Source organism: Diceros bicornis, chromosome 25, assembly GCF_020826845.1.
Source record: "Diceros bicornis minor isolate mBicDic1 chromosome 25, mDicBic1.mat.cur, whole genome shotgun sequence".
Classification (NCBI taxonomy): Eukaryota; Metazoa; Chordata; class Mammalia; order Perissodactyla; family Rhinocerotidae; genus Diceros; species Diceros bicornis.
This window is the reverse complement of record NC_080764.1, coordinates 9423038-9436943: the sequence shown is the minus strand read 5'-3', so window position 1 is coordinate 9436943 and position 13906 is coordinate 9423038. Positions and strand designations below refer to the sequence as shown.

The following is a 13906-nucleotide window of genomic DNA, read 5'->3' as shown; positions in this document are numbered from 1 at the left end:
TCAATTTTTGGTTTGTCATTCCCTTGATTTTTTTAAAATTGTTCTATCACATATACATGATTCCCCAAACAATATTAATTAGTTCTGCTTGTTTATGAGCTATATAAAAATTATATACTGCTATATGTAGCTTTTTGCGACTTAATTCTTTTTTTACCCATAAGTATGATAAGTTAATACAGATTTTTCCCCAAGTATTTGTGTCTGTTTACACTCCTAGCAGCAGTGTATAATTCTGTTGACCACATCCTCTCTATCCTCTGATATTATCAAACTTCTTAATTTCCGCCATTCTAGTTGCTCTAAAACAGTATCTCATTGTGATCTTAATTTCCATTACCTTAATTACCAGTGAAATTAAGCATCTTTCCTTATCTTTAGCACAGCCAGTTTCAACTTGCTAAAATGTTTAGGATATTCTGGTCTGTGTTTATGAGTGAGATTGTCTTATAATTTTTCTCATACTGTCTTTCTGGTTTTCATATCAAGGTCAAACTAAGCTCATAAAATGAGTAGTTTTTTCTTTAATATTGTGAAATGATTTGAATTAATGTTTCTTGAAAATTAGGTAGAACACATCTCTGGAACTATTTGGGCCTGATATTTTCCTTGTGGACTTTTTAACTGTTTAATATACTGAGGCTTTTTCCTTTTTTTTTTTTTTTTTAACATTTCTTATGGTAAAATGTAACTACTACTGGAAAAGTATTTAAAATAGAAAAGACCAGTTTAATGAGTAATTATCAAGTGAACACTCATGTAACCATTACCCAGGTCAAGAAGTAAAACAGGTGTTGGTAAGCTACAGCCCTCTGGGCCAAATCCAGCCTACAACTTTGTTGTAAATAAAGTTTTATTGGAACGCAGCCGGTCCCTCTTTCCCCCTACAATGACAGAGTTGAATAGTTACACCTGAGACAGTATGGTCCACGAAGTAAAAAATATTCACTATCTAGCCCTTTACAAAAAAAGTTTGTCAACCTCTGGAGTAGGACATTACTGTTCCCCTACCCGCAAGAGGCTTTTCTGCTGTGTGGTCCTTCCCAGTGATAAATAACTCTTTCTCTCCCTGATAGAATAACCACTTTCCCGATTTTGATGGTAATCGTATCTTTGCTTTTCTTTTTATTTTACAATTAATAAAAAATATAGTTTAGCATAGTTTGATTTTGGTCATGTTTGAACTTTATATATTTGAAATATTATATTTGTGTCTTCTTTCATGCAACAGTATATTGTTGCGTGCCACCGTAGTTTGTTCATTTTAATTGCTATAGTGCAGAACAACAAAGTGTGGTCTGCGAGGTTAAATGTATTCTTATAAGAATACTAAGACATTATTTGCCTTTTTCACTCTCATTCTCTTTCAAGTGTACAATGAAGAATCCTAGAGGCTTTATGACATGCAATATTACACCAGATTGAATGCAGAAGCAGATATGAGACTCTAGCTATCTTCTATTATGCTAGACAAAGAGATTTGCAAAAATGTAAAACAGTGCCACTTTTCTAACTAAATATTTATATTTATAAAAATAGTTATTTTTCATTAAAAATGTTATTTATATTAACATAGTGAGTTTATTGTTATTTTTAAATGAATTAATAAATATTATAAAATTTTCTCAGTTTTAATTTCTTAATGTGATAAATATCCATAGATGGACATTTATATAGTTTCTAGGTTTTTACCATTATGAATTATGTTCTGTGAACGTTCTTCCTAGTATACAAGTTGTAAGGTTTGTCCAAGGGACACCTAATAATGGAATTACTGGATCATAAGGATATGCATATTTGCAACTTTAGTAGACAATACCAAACATTTCCAAAGTGATTATATCAATTTATACTTCCACTCTTCCTGAGACAGTTTGGTAAGTTATATTTTTCTACCGTTTTGTCTATTTTGTGTAAGTTTTTTAAATTACTCATAGTATTGTCTTACCTTTTAATCTTTTGTATTTGTAGTTGCATACTTTTTTACATTCTTAATATGTTTTTGCCTTTTCTCTTTTTTTCTAATAAATCTTATTAGACAATTTCTTTAAAAAGTAAACATCCATATACCCTATAACCCAGCAATTCAATTTATAGGTATTTTCCCAAGAAAAATTAAAACAAATGTCCACAAAATGCCTATTCAAGAATGTTGATAGCAGATTTACTCATAATAGTCCAGGCATCCATCACCAGAATATTAGATAAGGAAATTGTCATGAGGTATATTCTTAAAGTAAGAAGGAACAAACCACTGCACTACCAACAACATGAATGATCTCAAAAGCATTATGCTGAATGAAACAAGCCAGACACAAAAAATTACAAACTATGTGATTCCATTTATATGAAGTTCTAAAATAGGCAAAACTAATCTATGGTGATAGAAATCAGGTCAGTGGTTGCTTCTGATGGGGGGTTGACTGGGAAGGGGCGTGAGGGTGGGGTTACATGGATGTATGCGTTTGACAAAGCTGACTTAACTCTGTATACTTAAGATCTGTGCATTTAACTGTGTGTAAATTACACCTAAAAGACATTGGCTAAAAAAAGAAGTCTCACGAGAAGTGTATTGGTTTTTATTAGTCTTTTAAAACCAACTTTTTGCATCGCTAGTGCAATTTTTTCTTGGTTTACTATCTCATTACATTATCCTCTTGCCTTTGTTACTTTCACCCTTCTACTCTTTATGTTTATTCTCTTGTTCCTTTTCTGGCTTCTTAAATTGGATGCTAAACTCATTAATTTTCATCCTTTCTTCTTTTCTAATTATAAGTATTTAAGGATAAATTTCTCATTTTCATTATATTCCACAAGGTTTTTTTAAGTTGTTAAATATATATTAAAAACAATAAATATAATGTACCATTTAAAAATAATAATAATAATAAAATGAACAGCCATATATCCACCATCAAGGATAAGAACATTATTCATACCTTAGAAGTCCCCTGGGAGCACATCCCCCTTTCTGTCTCCTACCATCTTGACTTTTGTTTTAATCATTTTTTTTCTTCATAGTTTTACCACCAGTGTGTCTATTCCTAAACAAGGTGGTGTTCATTCTTGAAAAACTGGAGAGCAAGCACAAATGTAGCTTTATAGAGAGAGAGAAGTATTGCCGTTATGAGATAAAGTGGCCCAAGAGAAAGTAAGTTAAGAACTTCTAGGTCGTAGTCTGGCTTTGGTTATCTGAAAGTTAATAAGGGCCCCTTCTGAAGTCAGTGAGCAAGGTCATCAACACACTGTGAGAAATGCAGGGTACTATTGGGGCATCTGGAAATGCTCTGGTGTGGACCGTGTAGTAGGCATCTGGCAGAAATGTAGTCAGACAGAACAGGCTGCCTTGTGGTTCTGCCTCTCTACATCCAGCTCTCAGGGATAGGTCAAAGGGGAACCCTTCTGACAGTTTGTGTAGATTTATCTACACATTCACCTTTCCTTCTTACATCCTAGATGGCCTTTCTGGGATCACCGTCCATCTACCTGAAGAGCATCCTTTAGAGAAAGATATGCTGCTGTTAAACTTTTTCCATTTTTGTTTAGCCAGACTGTCTATTTCGTTCTCATTCTTGAAAGATGGCTATGCCAAGAAAACCATCCTAGATTGACAGTTATTTTCAGTCATCAATTTTAGTAGGTTATTCCCCTTTCTTCTGACTTGCAGTGTTCCTGATGAAACAAACAAAAACACTATCATTTCTTATGGGAAATCTCTTTTTGCTTTGACTACTTTTAAGATTTCTTTTTCTTTGGTATTTCTCAGTTTTATTATATGTCTAAGTACGTATTTTTATGTATCCTCATTATGATATCTTCTGCTTCCTGAATCTGTGGATTCATGTCTTCATCAGTTCTAGGACATTCTCAGACATTATTTTACATATCATCTCTCCTACATTCTCTCTATTCAGTCCGTCAGGGACTTCAGTTAGATGTATGTTAGACTTCTCTCTGTTTTCAATAAGCTAACTTTTCTTTTGTATTTACATTTGCCTGTCTCTCTCTGTCACAGTCGGGGGGATTTTGGTAATTCCATCTTCCAGGAAACTTTCTCTTCAGTTGTCTGATCTACCACTTCAGCCATCCACTGAGTGTTTTATTTCAGCAGTTGTTTTTAATTTTCATTTGGTTCCTTTCAAATCTGCATAGTTATTTTTGACTGACTCTTGTTACTTACTAATCTTTGTGATTCCTTTCTTTATCCCTCTAAGCATTTTATAATAGCTATTCTGTATCCAATAATTCTACTGTCTGCAGTCCTGGAAGATCTAAATTTGGTATTTGTTGTTCCTGTTAACTCGTCACTCACAGTGACCTACCTCCTTGTGTGGTTGAAGACCTTTGGTTATGAGCTCATACTTGCTTGATGTTATTTTTTGGAAAATGGGCAGGCCCAAATTTGGAGGAAATTTCCTCGAAAAGTTATTTGCATATGCTCTTGCCAGAAGCCAAGTGGGTCCTAATGACCTAGGGCCCTTTTATCCCCTGTGAGTGTCCTGGATTAATGCAGGACTCTCCTGTTTGTTTTCCCTACTTTGCTTCAGGGCCTCAGGGCGATACCCCCTTTCCTATATACTGTAACACTTACCTTATCGTTACTTGCAGCTCTAGATCCAGTTCTGGGTTGTCTTTCTTCAAGAGAGAAAAAATCTTTAAGATGTCTCTTACGTTATGTAATGTCAATATTTCATAAAATATATTTTTTATCCAGGATCTAGTTGTTTTCTAATAGGAAATTTATTCTCATTTTGCCAGAAACCAAAACCACATCCATTCTTCAAAGTCGCCATTACTGTATATGTACTTATTTGACCATTATTCTACTATGTGCCAAGTTCTGTGCTTATTTAGATAAGAATAAAATAGGCCCTGTCTTCAAGGGCATAAATAGGTAATTTCAATATAACATGGCAAGTAGTGAGATTGGAATTTACCCAAAGTTTTCTTTTTTCACCACATGTATTTTGAGGGGGAGCAGAAGGAGAAGTGATATTCTAAAGTTAAATAGTTAAGGATAATTGTAGTTGAATAAGGCCCTGGATACCAACTTGTTTAGGATTTTTTTTAATTAATACTGATAATGGTAACATTTATGATGTGCTGATGTTTACACCCAGTAATTCAAACCCAAGCAGTCTGGTTCCAGAGCCTATGCACTTAACCACTATGCAGTGGCAACTTTCTTGAGCCAGTATGAATTCATTTGAAAAGTTTAGATGCTGTTTCTTGTGAGAAGGAACCAGAGAAGATTAGTCTCCTTTAAATTAGAGCCTTTTAAAAAAAAATAAGATGAAAGGCACAAAGTGCTCAAATTAGAAGAAACAACTGACAATCATGAGGTCACCTACTTTGACCTGTCTTACTTTTGTTTCAGGATGGGGAAATGGTGCTGCTAGATGGAGGTTGTGAGTCTTCTTGCTATGTGAGTGACATCACCCGTACCTGGCCTGTCAATGGCAGGTAGGGCTTCTACAGATCCCACTGCTTCTTAGGAGTATGAGTTGGAATATGGATATATTTGGAATAAATGACTAAAGAAATATACAGGTCCTCTCTAGGTCAGGTTAACTGCCTTTGCAAAGCTCCTGATTATTTTCTAAGACTGTTTTATTCATCATATCATAGGATCAGGCACCTAGAAACACACCTAGTTAACACACACACACATTTTTTTAAAAAATTAATTTGAAGTTTTTATTTTCTGATCAAAAATAATGCTTAGGTTATGGCAGAATAGTTTGGCTGGATTAACTTTCCACAGATAATAATTATAAAATCTGTATAAAATATTTGAAGGTACCAGAGAGCTTCCAAAAACTGGCAGAAACTACCTAAGTCTGTCCTTTTTTTTTTTTTTAAGATTTTATTTATTTATTTTTTTCCCCCCAAAGCCCCAGTAGATAGTTGTATGTCATGGCTGCACATCCTTCTAGTTGCTGTATGTGGGACATGGCCTCAGCGTGGCCGGAGAAGCGGTGCGTCGGTGCACGCCTGGGATCCGAACCCGGGCCGCCAGCAGCGGAGCATGCGCACTTAACCGCTAAGCCACGGGGCCAGCCCTACCTAAGTCTGTCCTTGAAAGAAGAACTGTATGGGTAAGATATAAGTGGTTACGGCTTTTTGCCTGAGGGCACTCCCCAATCCACACAGCTTGGGCAGCAGAAAGTCACAGCTTTGTTGGCTTGAGGTGTCAGAGGACAGAATTATGCTGAATAATGCTGGCAGAACAGCCAGAAAGATGGGGGGAAGTCTTGGAAGAGAAAGTGAGCTCCAAAATCTACGTATCAAATATTCCAAAATCCTTGGCTGATCACTGCATTGAGGGGAGACCCCAGGAGGCTCAACAGAATACCAGCAGCTAGAAGTTGAATTGACTGAGCAGAGATTTTAGTTGCTTCCTACTGAGAGCAGAGTTTGCAGTTTGAATCCAACCAAGTTAATAAAAATCACTCTTCAGAAGGACATACAGAATTCTAGAATCTCTACATTGTATCATTTATAATTTTCAATATTGTTTAAAAAAAATCACTAGACATGAGAAAAATCAGGAAAATAGGACCCATAATCAAGAAAAACATAGTCAATTAAAACAGATCCTAAATAACCCTAAGGTTCCAATTAGCAGACAAGGACTTTAAGGCAGCTATAATAGATATGCTCAAGGAGTTAAAGGAAGATGTAAGCATAATGAGTAAACAGATGGAGAATCTCAGTAAGAAATAAAAAACTATAAAAAGAATCAGGGATTCTGGGGAGATGGCAGCAAAAAAATAGTTTTTCAGTCTCCAAATTGTCAAATAAAAACAGAGCAACTAGGTAGCAAAACCAAATACTAGATGATAGGGTATCACTAAAACCACAAAATACAGAGTTATGAACACACTATGTACAACCGCAAGGCCTGGATGGTATCAGTATCTGTGTGGAGGGAAGTAGAAGGAAGCAACAATGGTAGGGGAGGCTATCTGACAGACCTGAGACAGAAGAACCCCCAAATAACCAATAGCTATTCACTGGAAAGGATGGTGAATCCATTTGAAAACAGAAACTGAAAACAAGAAGGATTTGCCACTCCAATGACCTAAGGAAGTTGGAAGGTGCTGGGCTCCCATCTAGGAGAGGGGCTCACACTGAGGAGAAACTACTGGAAGTAGAATCAAAATTGAGCAGGTTAGGGACAAGAGAGAGGAAGGAAAGAGACAATCTAAATCAAAGTGAGGGAGAGGAACTGAACCAGGAAAGCTGCCATATTTTTTTACCACCACACCAAAACAACAGAAGAGTGCACTCTGTGAAGTTAAAAAATCTTTTCTAAATCCTGCCTCATTTAAAAGTTCAGGGGGCCGGCGCGGTGGCGCAAGCAGTTAGGTGTGCGCGCTCCGCTGCGGTGGCCCAGGGTTCGCCAGTTTGGGTCCTTGGCGCACACTGACGCATCACTTGTCAGGCCATGCTGTGGCGGCGTCCCATATAAGTGGAGGAAGAGGGGCATGGATGTTAGCCCGGGGCCAGTCTTCCTCAGCAAAAAGAGGAGGATTGGCAGATGTTAGCTCAGGGCTGATCTTCCTCACAAAAATAAATAAATAAATAAATAAACGTTCAGGAAAATTAACTTTACATAAAATAAGCAATAAGAAAAGTGTCTAGGTTAAATCTCATACAAAATTATTAAAAGCAAAAAGAGAATAAACAGCAGAATAACATCCCTACAGATAATGACAGCATGCCAGAAAGATGTGGCTACAAAATAGATCAAAACAGTGGCCTATTATTTTAAAACAAGCCAAATTTTTTAAGCAAATCATTCAAGACATGAAAGAACAATATAAATCAGAATTAGAAAATCTCGGAAATGAAGTGACAGAACTCAGGAAAGAATTAGAAATAAAATTAAAAGTCATTTCAGGGGGCCAGCCTGGTGACACAGCAGTTAGGTGCGCGTGCTCTGCTTTGGCGGCCTGGGGTTCGCAGGTTCGGATCCCAGGTGCACACCGACACACCACTTGTGAAGCCATGCTGTGGTGGTGTTCCATATAAAGTAGAGGAGGATGGGCACGGATGTCAGTCCAGGGCCAATCTTCCTCAGCAAAAAAGAGGAGGATTGGCATCCGATGTTAGCTGAGGGCTGATCTTCCTCACAAAAAAAAAAAAAAAAGGTCATTTCAGGAAAAAGACTAGACTGAAAGGTGCCCGGTACCCATAAGCACAAAAAAGCCATAATAAGAAATAGAAGATGAAAGGGAAGAAAACTTTGAAAATCAAAACGAAATAAAGAGAAAAAAGATTACAGGTGGGGCCAGCCTGGTGGCATAGTAGTTAAGTTTGGTGCACTCTGCTTCAGCAGCCTGGAGTTCACAGGTTTGGATCCCAGGCGCGGACCTGCGCTACTCATCAAGTCACGCTGTGGCGGCAACCCACATACAAAAAATAGAGGAAGATTGGGGGTGGCCCGGTGGCGCAAGCGGTTAAGTGCGCGCACTCCGCTGCGATGGCCCGGGATTCGCTGGTTCGGATCCTGGGCACGCACTGACGCACCACTTGTCAGGCCATGCTGTGGCAGGCGTCCCATATAAAGTGGAGGAAGATGGGCATGGATGTTAGCCCAGGGCCAGTCTTCCTCAGCAAAAAAAAGAGGAGGATGGGCAGATGTTAGCTCAGGGCCAATCTTCCTCAAAAAAAAAAAAAGACAAAAAATAGAGGAAGATAGGCACAGATGTTAGGTCAGGGTCACTCTTCCTCAAGCAAGGGGAGGAAGATTGGTAACAAGTGTTAGCTCAGGGCCAATCTTCCTCACAAAAAAACAAAAAAGATTACAGGGAAAATGGCAAATACTAAAGATAGGCAAAGAAGTTAGAACATACACGTAAAGGAAGCCCTGAAGAAGAAAACCAAAGCGAGGGAACAACACATACTGAAAACTAGAATTCAATAAAGTTTTCCTGAAATAAAAAAAATTTGAAACTACCTTTGAAAGAGCACACCTGAGAATATCAACCCAGAAAAAGCAACACCAAGACAAATTCTAGTAAAATTCTGAACCTGCAAGAAAAAGAAAATTTCTTTGGGGATCAAGGAGAAAAAGAACATAAGATTTATAAAGGAAAGAAAATTAGATTATCATCAGACTTTTCAAAAGCAATGCTTTATGCAAGAGGAAAATAGAGTAACATATTGAAGATGCTCAGAGAACAAAAGTGTGAGCCAAATGTTTTATCTGCAGCAACAGCAACTTTCAGCTGTAAAGGGCACAGACAATTTGTTACGTAGGAACTCAAGGAATATTGCTCCCATGAGGAATCTGCTAGAGCTTTGTGATCTAATAGGAAGCCACTAGTCCCATGGGGCTATTTATATGTCAGTTAGTTAATATTGAATCAAATTTACACTTCAGGTTTTCAGTTGAACTAGCCACATCTCAAGTGCTCCCTAGTCACGTGTCACTAGTGGGTGCCATATTGGACAACACAGATACACAGAACAACACATCATCACACATGTATTGGTCAGCACTGTGCTAGAGAATGAGCTTCTGATGACCAAGATGACTAGAGACATTGATGTAAGGACCACTGTGAACATTAAAAACAGTTAATTGTAGAACTAAGACTAGATAAAGCTAAGAGGAAGAGAGTATGGTATGTAATGGCTATATGCTCTGATAATGTAGAACAGTACAATATTTTTTAAAATAGAAGAGAATAGGAGGAGCATATTCAAAAAAACTCAATATTTTCAACGATTGTATTGGTTATAGTATTTGTGTTGTTATCCTGAGACTGTTATATGGAATAAAACCAAAGAGTAGGAGATATTTTAATTCTGTCATTCCCTGTATCCTTAAGAACCAGGATGCATGGTATGGAAGAAAGAAGATAACACATGAAATATAGAGAGATTACGTAAAAACTCTGTATTCTCAATATGAACTCAAATGATGTTTTTTCTCTTTATATGTTTTTTTCCCTTCTCCGAGTCTATCTACTGAAAAGGCTAGAAACTATGACCAACTTAGTAGCAATGAGCATCACTAGTCCCCAGATTGGATCTTGAAATACAATTTTTCACTAAAAGAAACGAGAACTTCTTGGAGAGTTGGCTAATTCCAGGCCTGGGTCAGGAAATTTACAAGATGAACCTGGAACATCTTATAATACCAGATAGCAAGGAAATTAACAAAAACCACTAGGATCCTGTCAAAAAGAGTCAGGAGTCAACTTGAAGAGGTCCCACAGGTCAAAGATGGAACACTTTGAGCTTCAATAATAGTAATAATTTAAACCCATCAAATACATTTAAATCCAAGAGTTCATAATGATAGTTTAAAAAAAAAATTGGTTATCTTCAGAGGATGGTGGGAACCAATTTATTATGTTAAAAACTGGTAAATAAAGAGTCATTTATCCTGCTTTTTTGTATAAACTCTATCACTGGATAACCAAATAGATGAGGGGGAGTATCTCTTTAAAAATATTCCAAGAAATGAATGAAAAAGAAATTATAAAATTAAAATTATTACCATTTTGCAAAATCTGTGAATGAATAGATATAAGCACTAAGCGTTAGCGGCTGCTAAGATCACAAAAAGAGAGATAATCAGATATGTGCCTCCTATAATTCTGCCAAGTACTACGTATAGCCTTGCCAAAGGAATTGAACCTGAGTCTGATTCATTTTCTGGATCCAGCTGCCAATTTGCAGAAAATAAAAAAAACAAAGGAATATGTTGAACTGCACCAAGGGTATGTGTATTCATCAGCTCTGGCTGCCATAACAAAATACCACAGACTGGGTGGCTTAAACAATAGAAATTTATGTCTCAGTTCTGGAGGCTGGGAAGTCCAAGATCAAGGTGCTGGTGAGGTAGGTTTCATCCTGAGGCCTCTTCATCATCTCACTGTTTGCTCACATGACCTCTTCTTTGTGCCCACACAGGAAGAGAGAGAGAAAAAGGGAGAGAGAGAAATCAAGGTCTCTGGTGTTTCTTCTTTCAAGGACACTAATCCTGTCAGATCAAGACCCCACCCTGCTGACCACATGTAACCTTAGTTACTTCCTTAGAGGCCCAGTCTCCAAATACAGCCACACTGAGGGTTAGAGCTTTAACATAAGAATTTAGCGGGGGGACACAAACATTCATTCTATGAATGCAGTTAGCAAAATCCAGACTGTGATAAACATTATGAGTCAAACAGCCTGGACTCTTTAACACATATATTATAAGGAAATGAAAAGGGATGGAGGAGGAACCTGTTGACTAAAAAAGACTTAAAAGGCATATCAGGGGCCGGCCGGTGGTGCAAGCGGTTAGGTGCGCGCACTCCGCTGCGGCGGCCCGGGGTTCACCGGTTCGGATCCCAGGCGCACACCGACGCACCACCTGGCAAGCCATGGTGTGGTGGCGTCCCATATATAGTGGAGGAAGATGGGCACGGATGTTAGCCCAGGCCCAGTCTTCCTCAGCAAAAAGAGGAGGATTGGCAGATGTTAGCTCAGGGCTGATCTTCCTCACACACACACACGAAAAAGGCATATCAAATTTATTTAAAATAAGTAGGAAGAAAATTGTCTTGGGATGCATATTTGAGTGACAAAATATTTTTTTTAAATACAAGAAATGGGGAGTGTGTGCTAGTGGATACGGGAATTTTGCAGGGGGAGGTGATGAAAATGTCTTGCAATTAGATAGTGATGATGGTTGCACAACTTTGTGAATATATTAAAAACCACTGAACTGTGCACTTTTTAAAGTGGGTGAATTTTATGATACATGAATTGTATCTCAATAAAAATGATAAACATGTACATAGAAATAGAAAACCACAAGGAAATGGTGACTATAAAAGTTAGGATAAGGGTTACATGTTGGGAAAATTGTAATTGTTATGATATACATAGAAGGGGCTTCTGTGGTAGTTGGCCAAGATCTTTTTTTGTTTGCGAGGAAGATCAGCCCTGAGCTAAAATCCGATGCCAATCTTCCTCTTTTTTGCTGAGGAAGATTGGCCCTGGGCTAACATCCGTGCCCATATTCCTCTACTTTATGTGGGATGCCGCCACAGAATGGCTTGACAGGTGGTGCCTCAGTGTACACCTGGGATCCGAACCTGCGAACCCCGGGCCGCCAAGGTGGAGCGCGCGAACTTAACTGCTGCGTGACCAGCCAGCCCCCAAGATCTATTTTTTGATCTGACTGGTGTTCACCTTATAATAATTTCTCAAGGTATATATTTGGATTGTTTGACTTTCTGTATTTGTGTTTTGATTTACAGTAAAAAGTTTTTTTTAAAAAACCAAATGGAAATTCTAAAGCTGAAAAGTACAATAACTGAAATGGAAAATTCATTAGATGGATTTAGCTGATTGGAGGCTGCAAAAGTCAGTGAACTTGAAAAGAGAGAAATTGTTGTCTGAAGAACAGAAATATATCATAGAAAAATAAACAAAACCTCAGAGACCTATTAGGCATTTTCTAATTGGAGCCCCAGAAATTGAAAAGAGAGAATGGGGAAGAAATAATGGCCCAAAACCTCCCAAATTTGGTGAAAGGCATCAGTTTATGGATATGAATGACTACACTCATGCGTTGCTTAATGATGGGAATATGCTCTGAGAGGTGCGTTGTTAGGTGATTTCATTGTTGTGTGAACATCATAGAGTGTACTTACACAAACCTAGATGGTATAGCCTACTACACACCTAGGCTATATGATACTAATCTTATGGGACCACTATCACATATGCAGTCCGTCATTGACTGAAATGTTATATGGTGTAGGACTGTATCACCACCTTGATTTTATTGACATTTGTAGAACACTACACCCAACAACTGCAAAATACACATCCTTTTCAAATATGCATGGAACATTCACTAAGATAGATCATTTGCTGGGCCATAAGTCTCAATCAACTGCAAAAGACTGAAATTTTACAGAGTATGTTCTCTGACTACAATGGAATTAAATTAGAATATTGTAACAATAAGATATATTTTTAAATCTCCAAATACTTGGAAATTAGTAAAAACATTCTAAATAACCTGTAGGTCAAAGAGAAAACCACAAGGGAAAAGGAAGAAACCACAAAGTATTTAAAATTGAGTGATAATGAAAATACTACATATCAAAATGTGTGGGATGCAGCTAAAGCAGAAACGTATAGCTTTGAATACTTATATTAGAAAGGAAGAAAGGTCTAGAATCAATAATGTGAGCTTCCACCTAAGGGCCAGCCCCAGTGGCCTAGTGGTTAAGTTTGGCGTGCTCTGCTTTGGCAGAACCGAAGTTCCTGGGCACTGACCTACACCGCTTGTCTGTTAGGGGCCTTGCTTTGGCAGCAGCTCACTTACAAGGAGGAAAAAGAGGAAGATTGGCAGTGGATGTCAGCTCAGAGCAAATCTTCCTCGGGAAAAAAAAAAAAGCAGCAGCAGCTATTAAAAAGATGAGCAAATTAAACCCAGAGTCGGTGTGAGGAAGGAAATAATGAACATAAGACCAAAATATCAATGAAATAGTAAAAAGACAAGCAGTAGAAAAAAATTAACAAAGCCAAATGGTTATCCCCTAAATAAATTAATCAAATTGATAAACTCCCTAGCAAAAGAAAAAGAGAGAAAACACAAATTATCATAATCAAGAATGAAAGAGGAGATGTCATTATAAATCCTACAGATATCAAAGGATAATAAGGTAATATTATGAAGAACTGTATGTATTCATCATTGTTAGTCATTGAGGAAATCCGAAGTAAACCACTACACATCCCCTAGAATGGCTAAAATTAGAGAGATCAACCATACCAAGTGTTGGCAATGATGCAGTGCAACTGGAACTCGCACACATTGCTCTTGGTAATGGAAAGTGCTATGATCACTTTAGGAAAAAACATGACAGTTTCTTATACAGTT

At 37.6% G+C, this 13906-nt stretch overlaps 1 protein-coding gene across 4 annotated transcripts in view; it reads left to right on the top strand.

The window, feature by feature from the left end:
• XPNPEP3 (X-prolyl aminopeptidase 3) overlaps positions 1-13906 on the top strand; it is a 58970-nt gene that overhangs the window by 38590 nt on the left and 6474 nt on the right. For 3 of the 4 annotated variants that reach the window (XM_058568298.1, XM_058568295.1, XM_058568297.1), the window contains 2 exons: positions 5378-5463; positions 5937-6098. In XM_058568298.1, the coding sequence (XP_058424281.1) occupies positions 5378-5463; positions 5937-6098 (248 nt within the window). The remainder of the gene's footprint in view (positions 1-5377; positions 5464-5936; positions 6099-13906) is intronic. The other variant, XM_058568296.1, reaches the window with a different exon arrangement.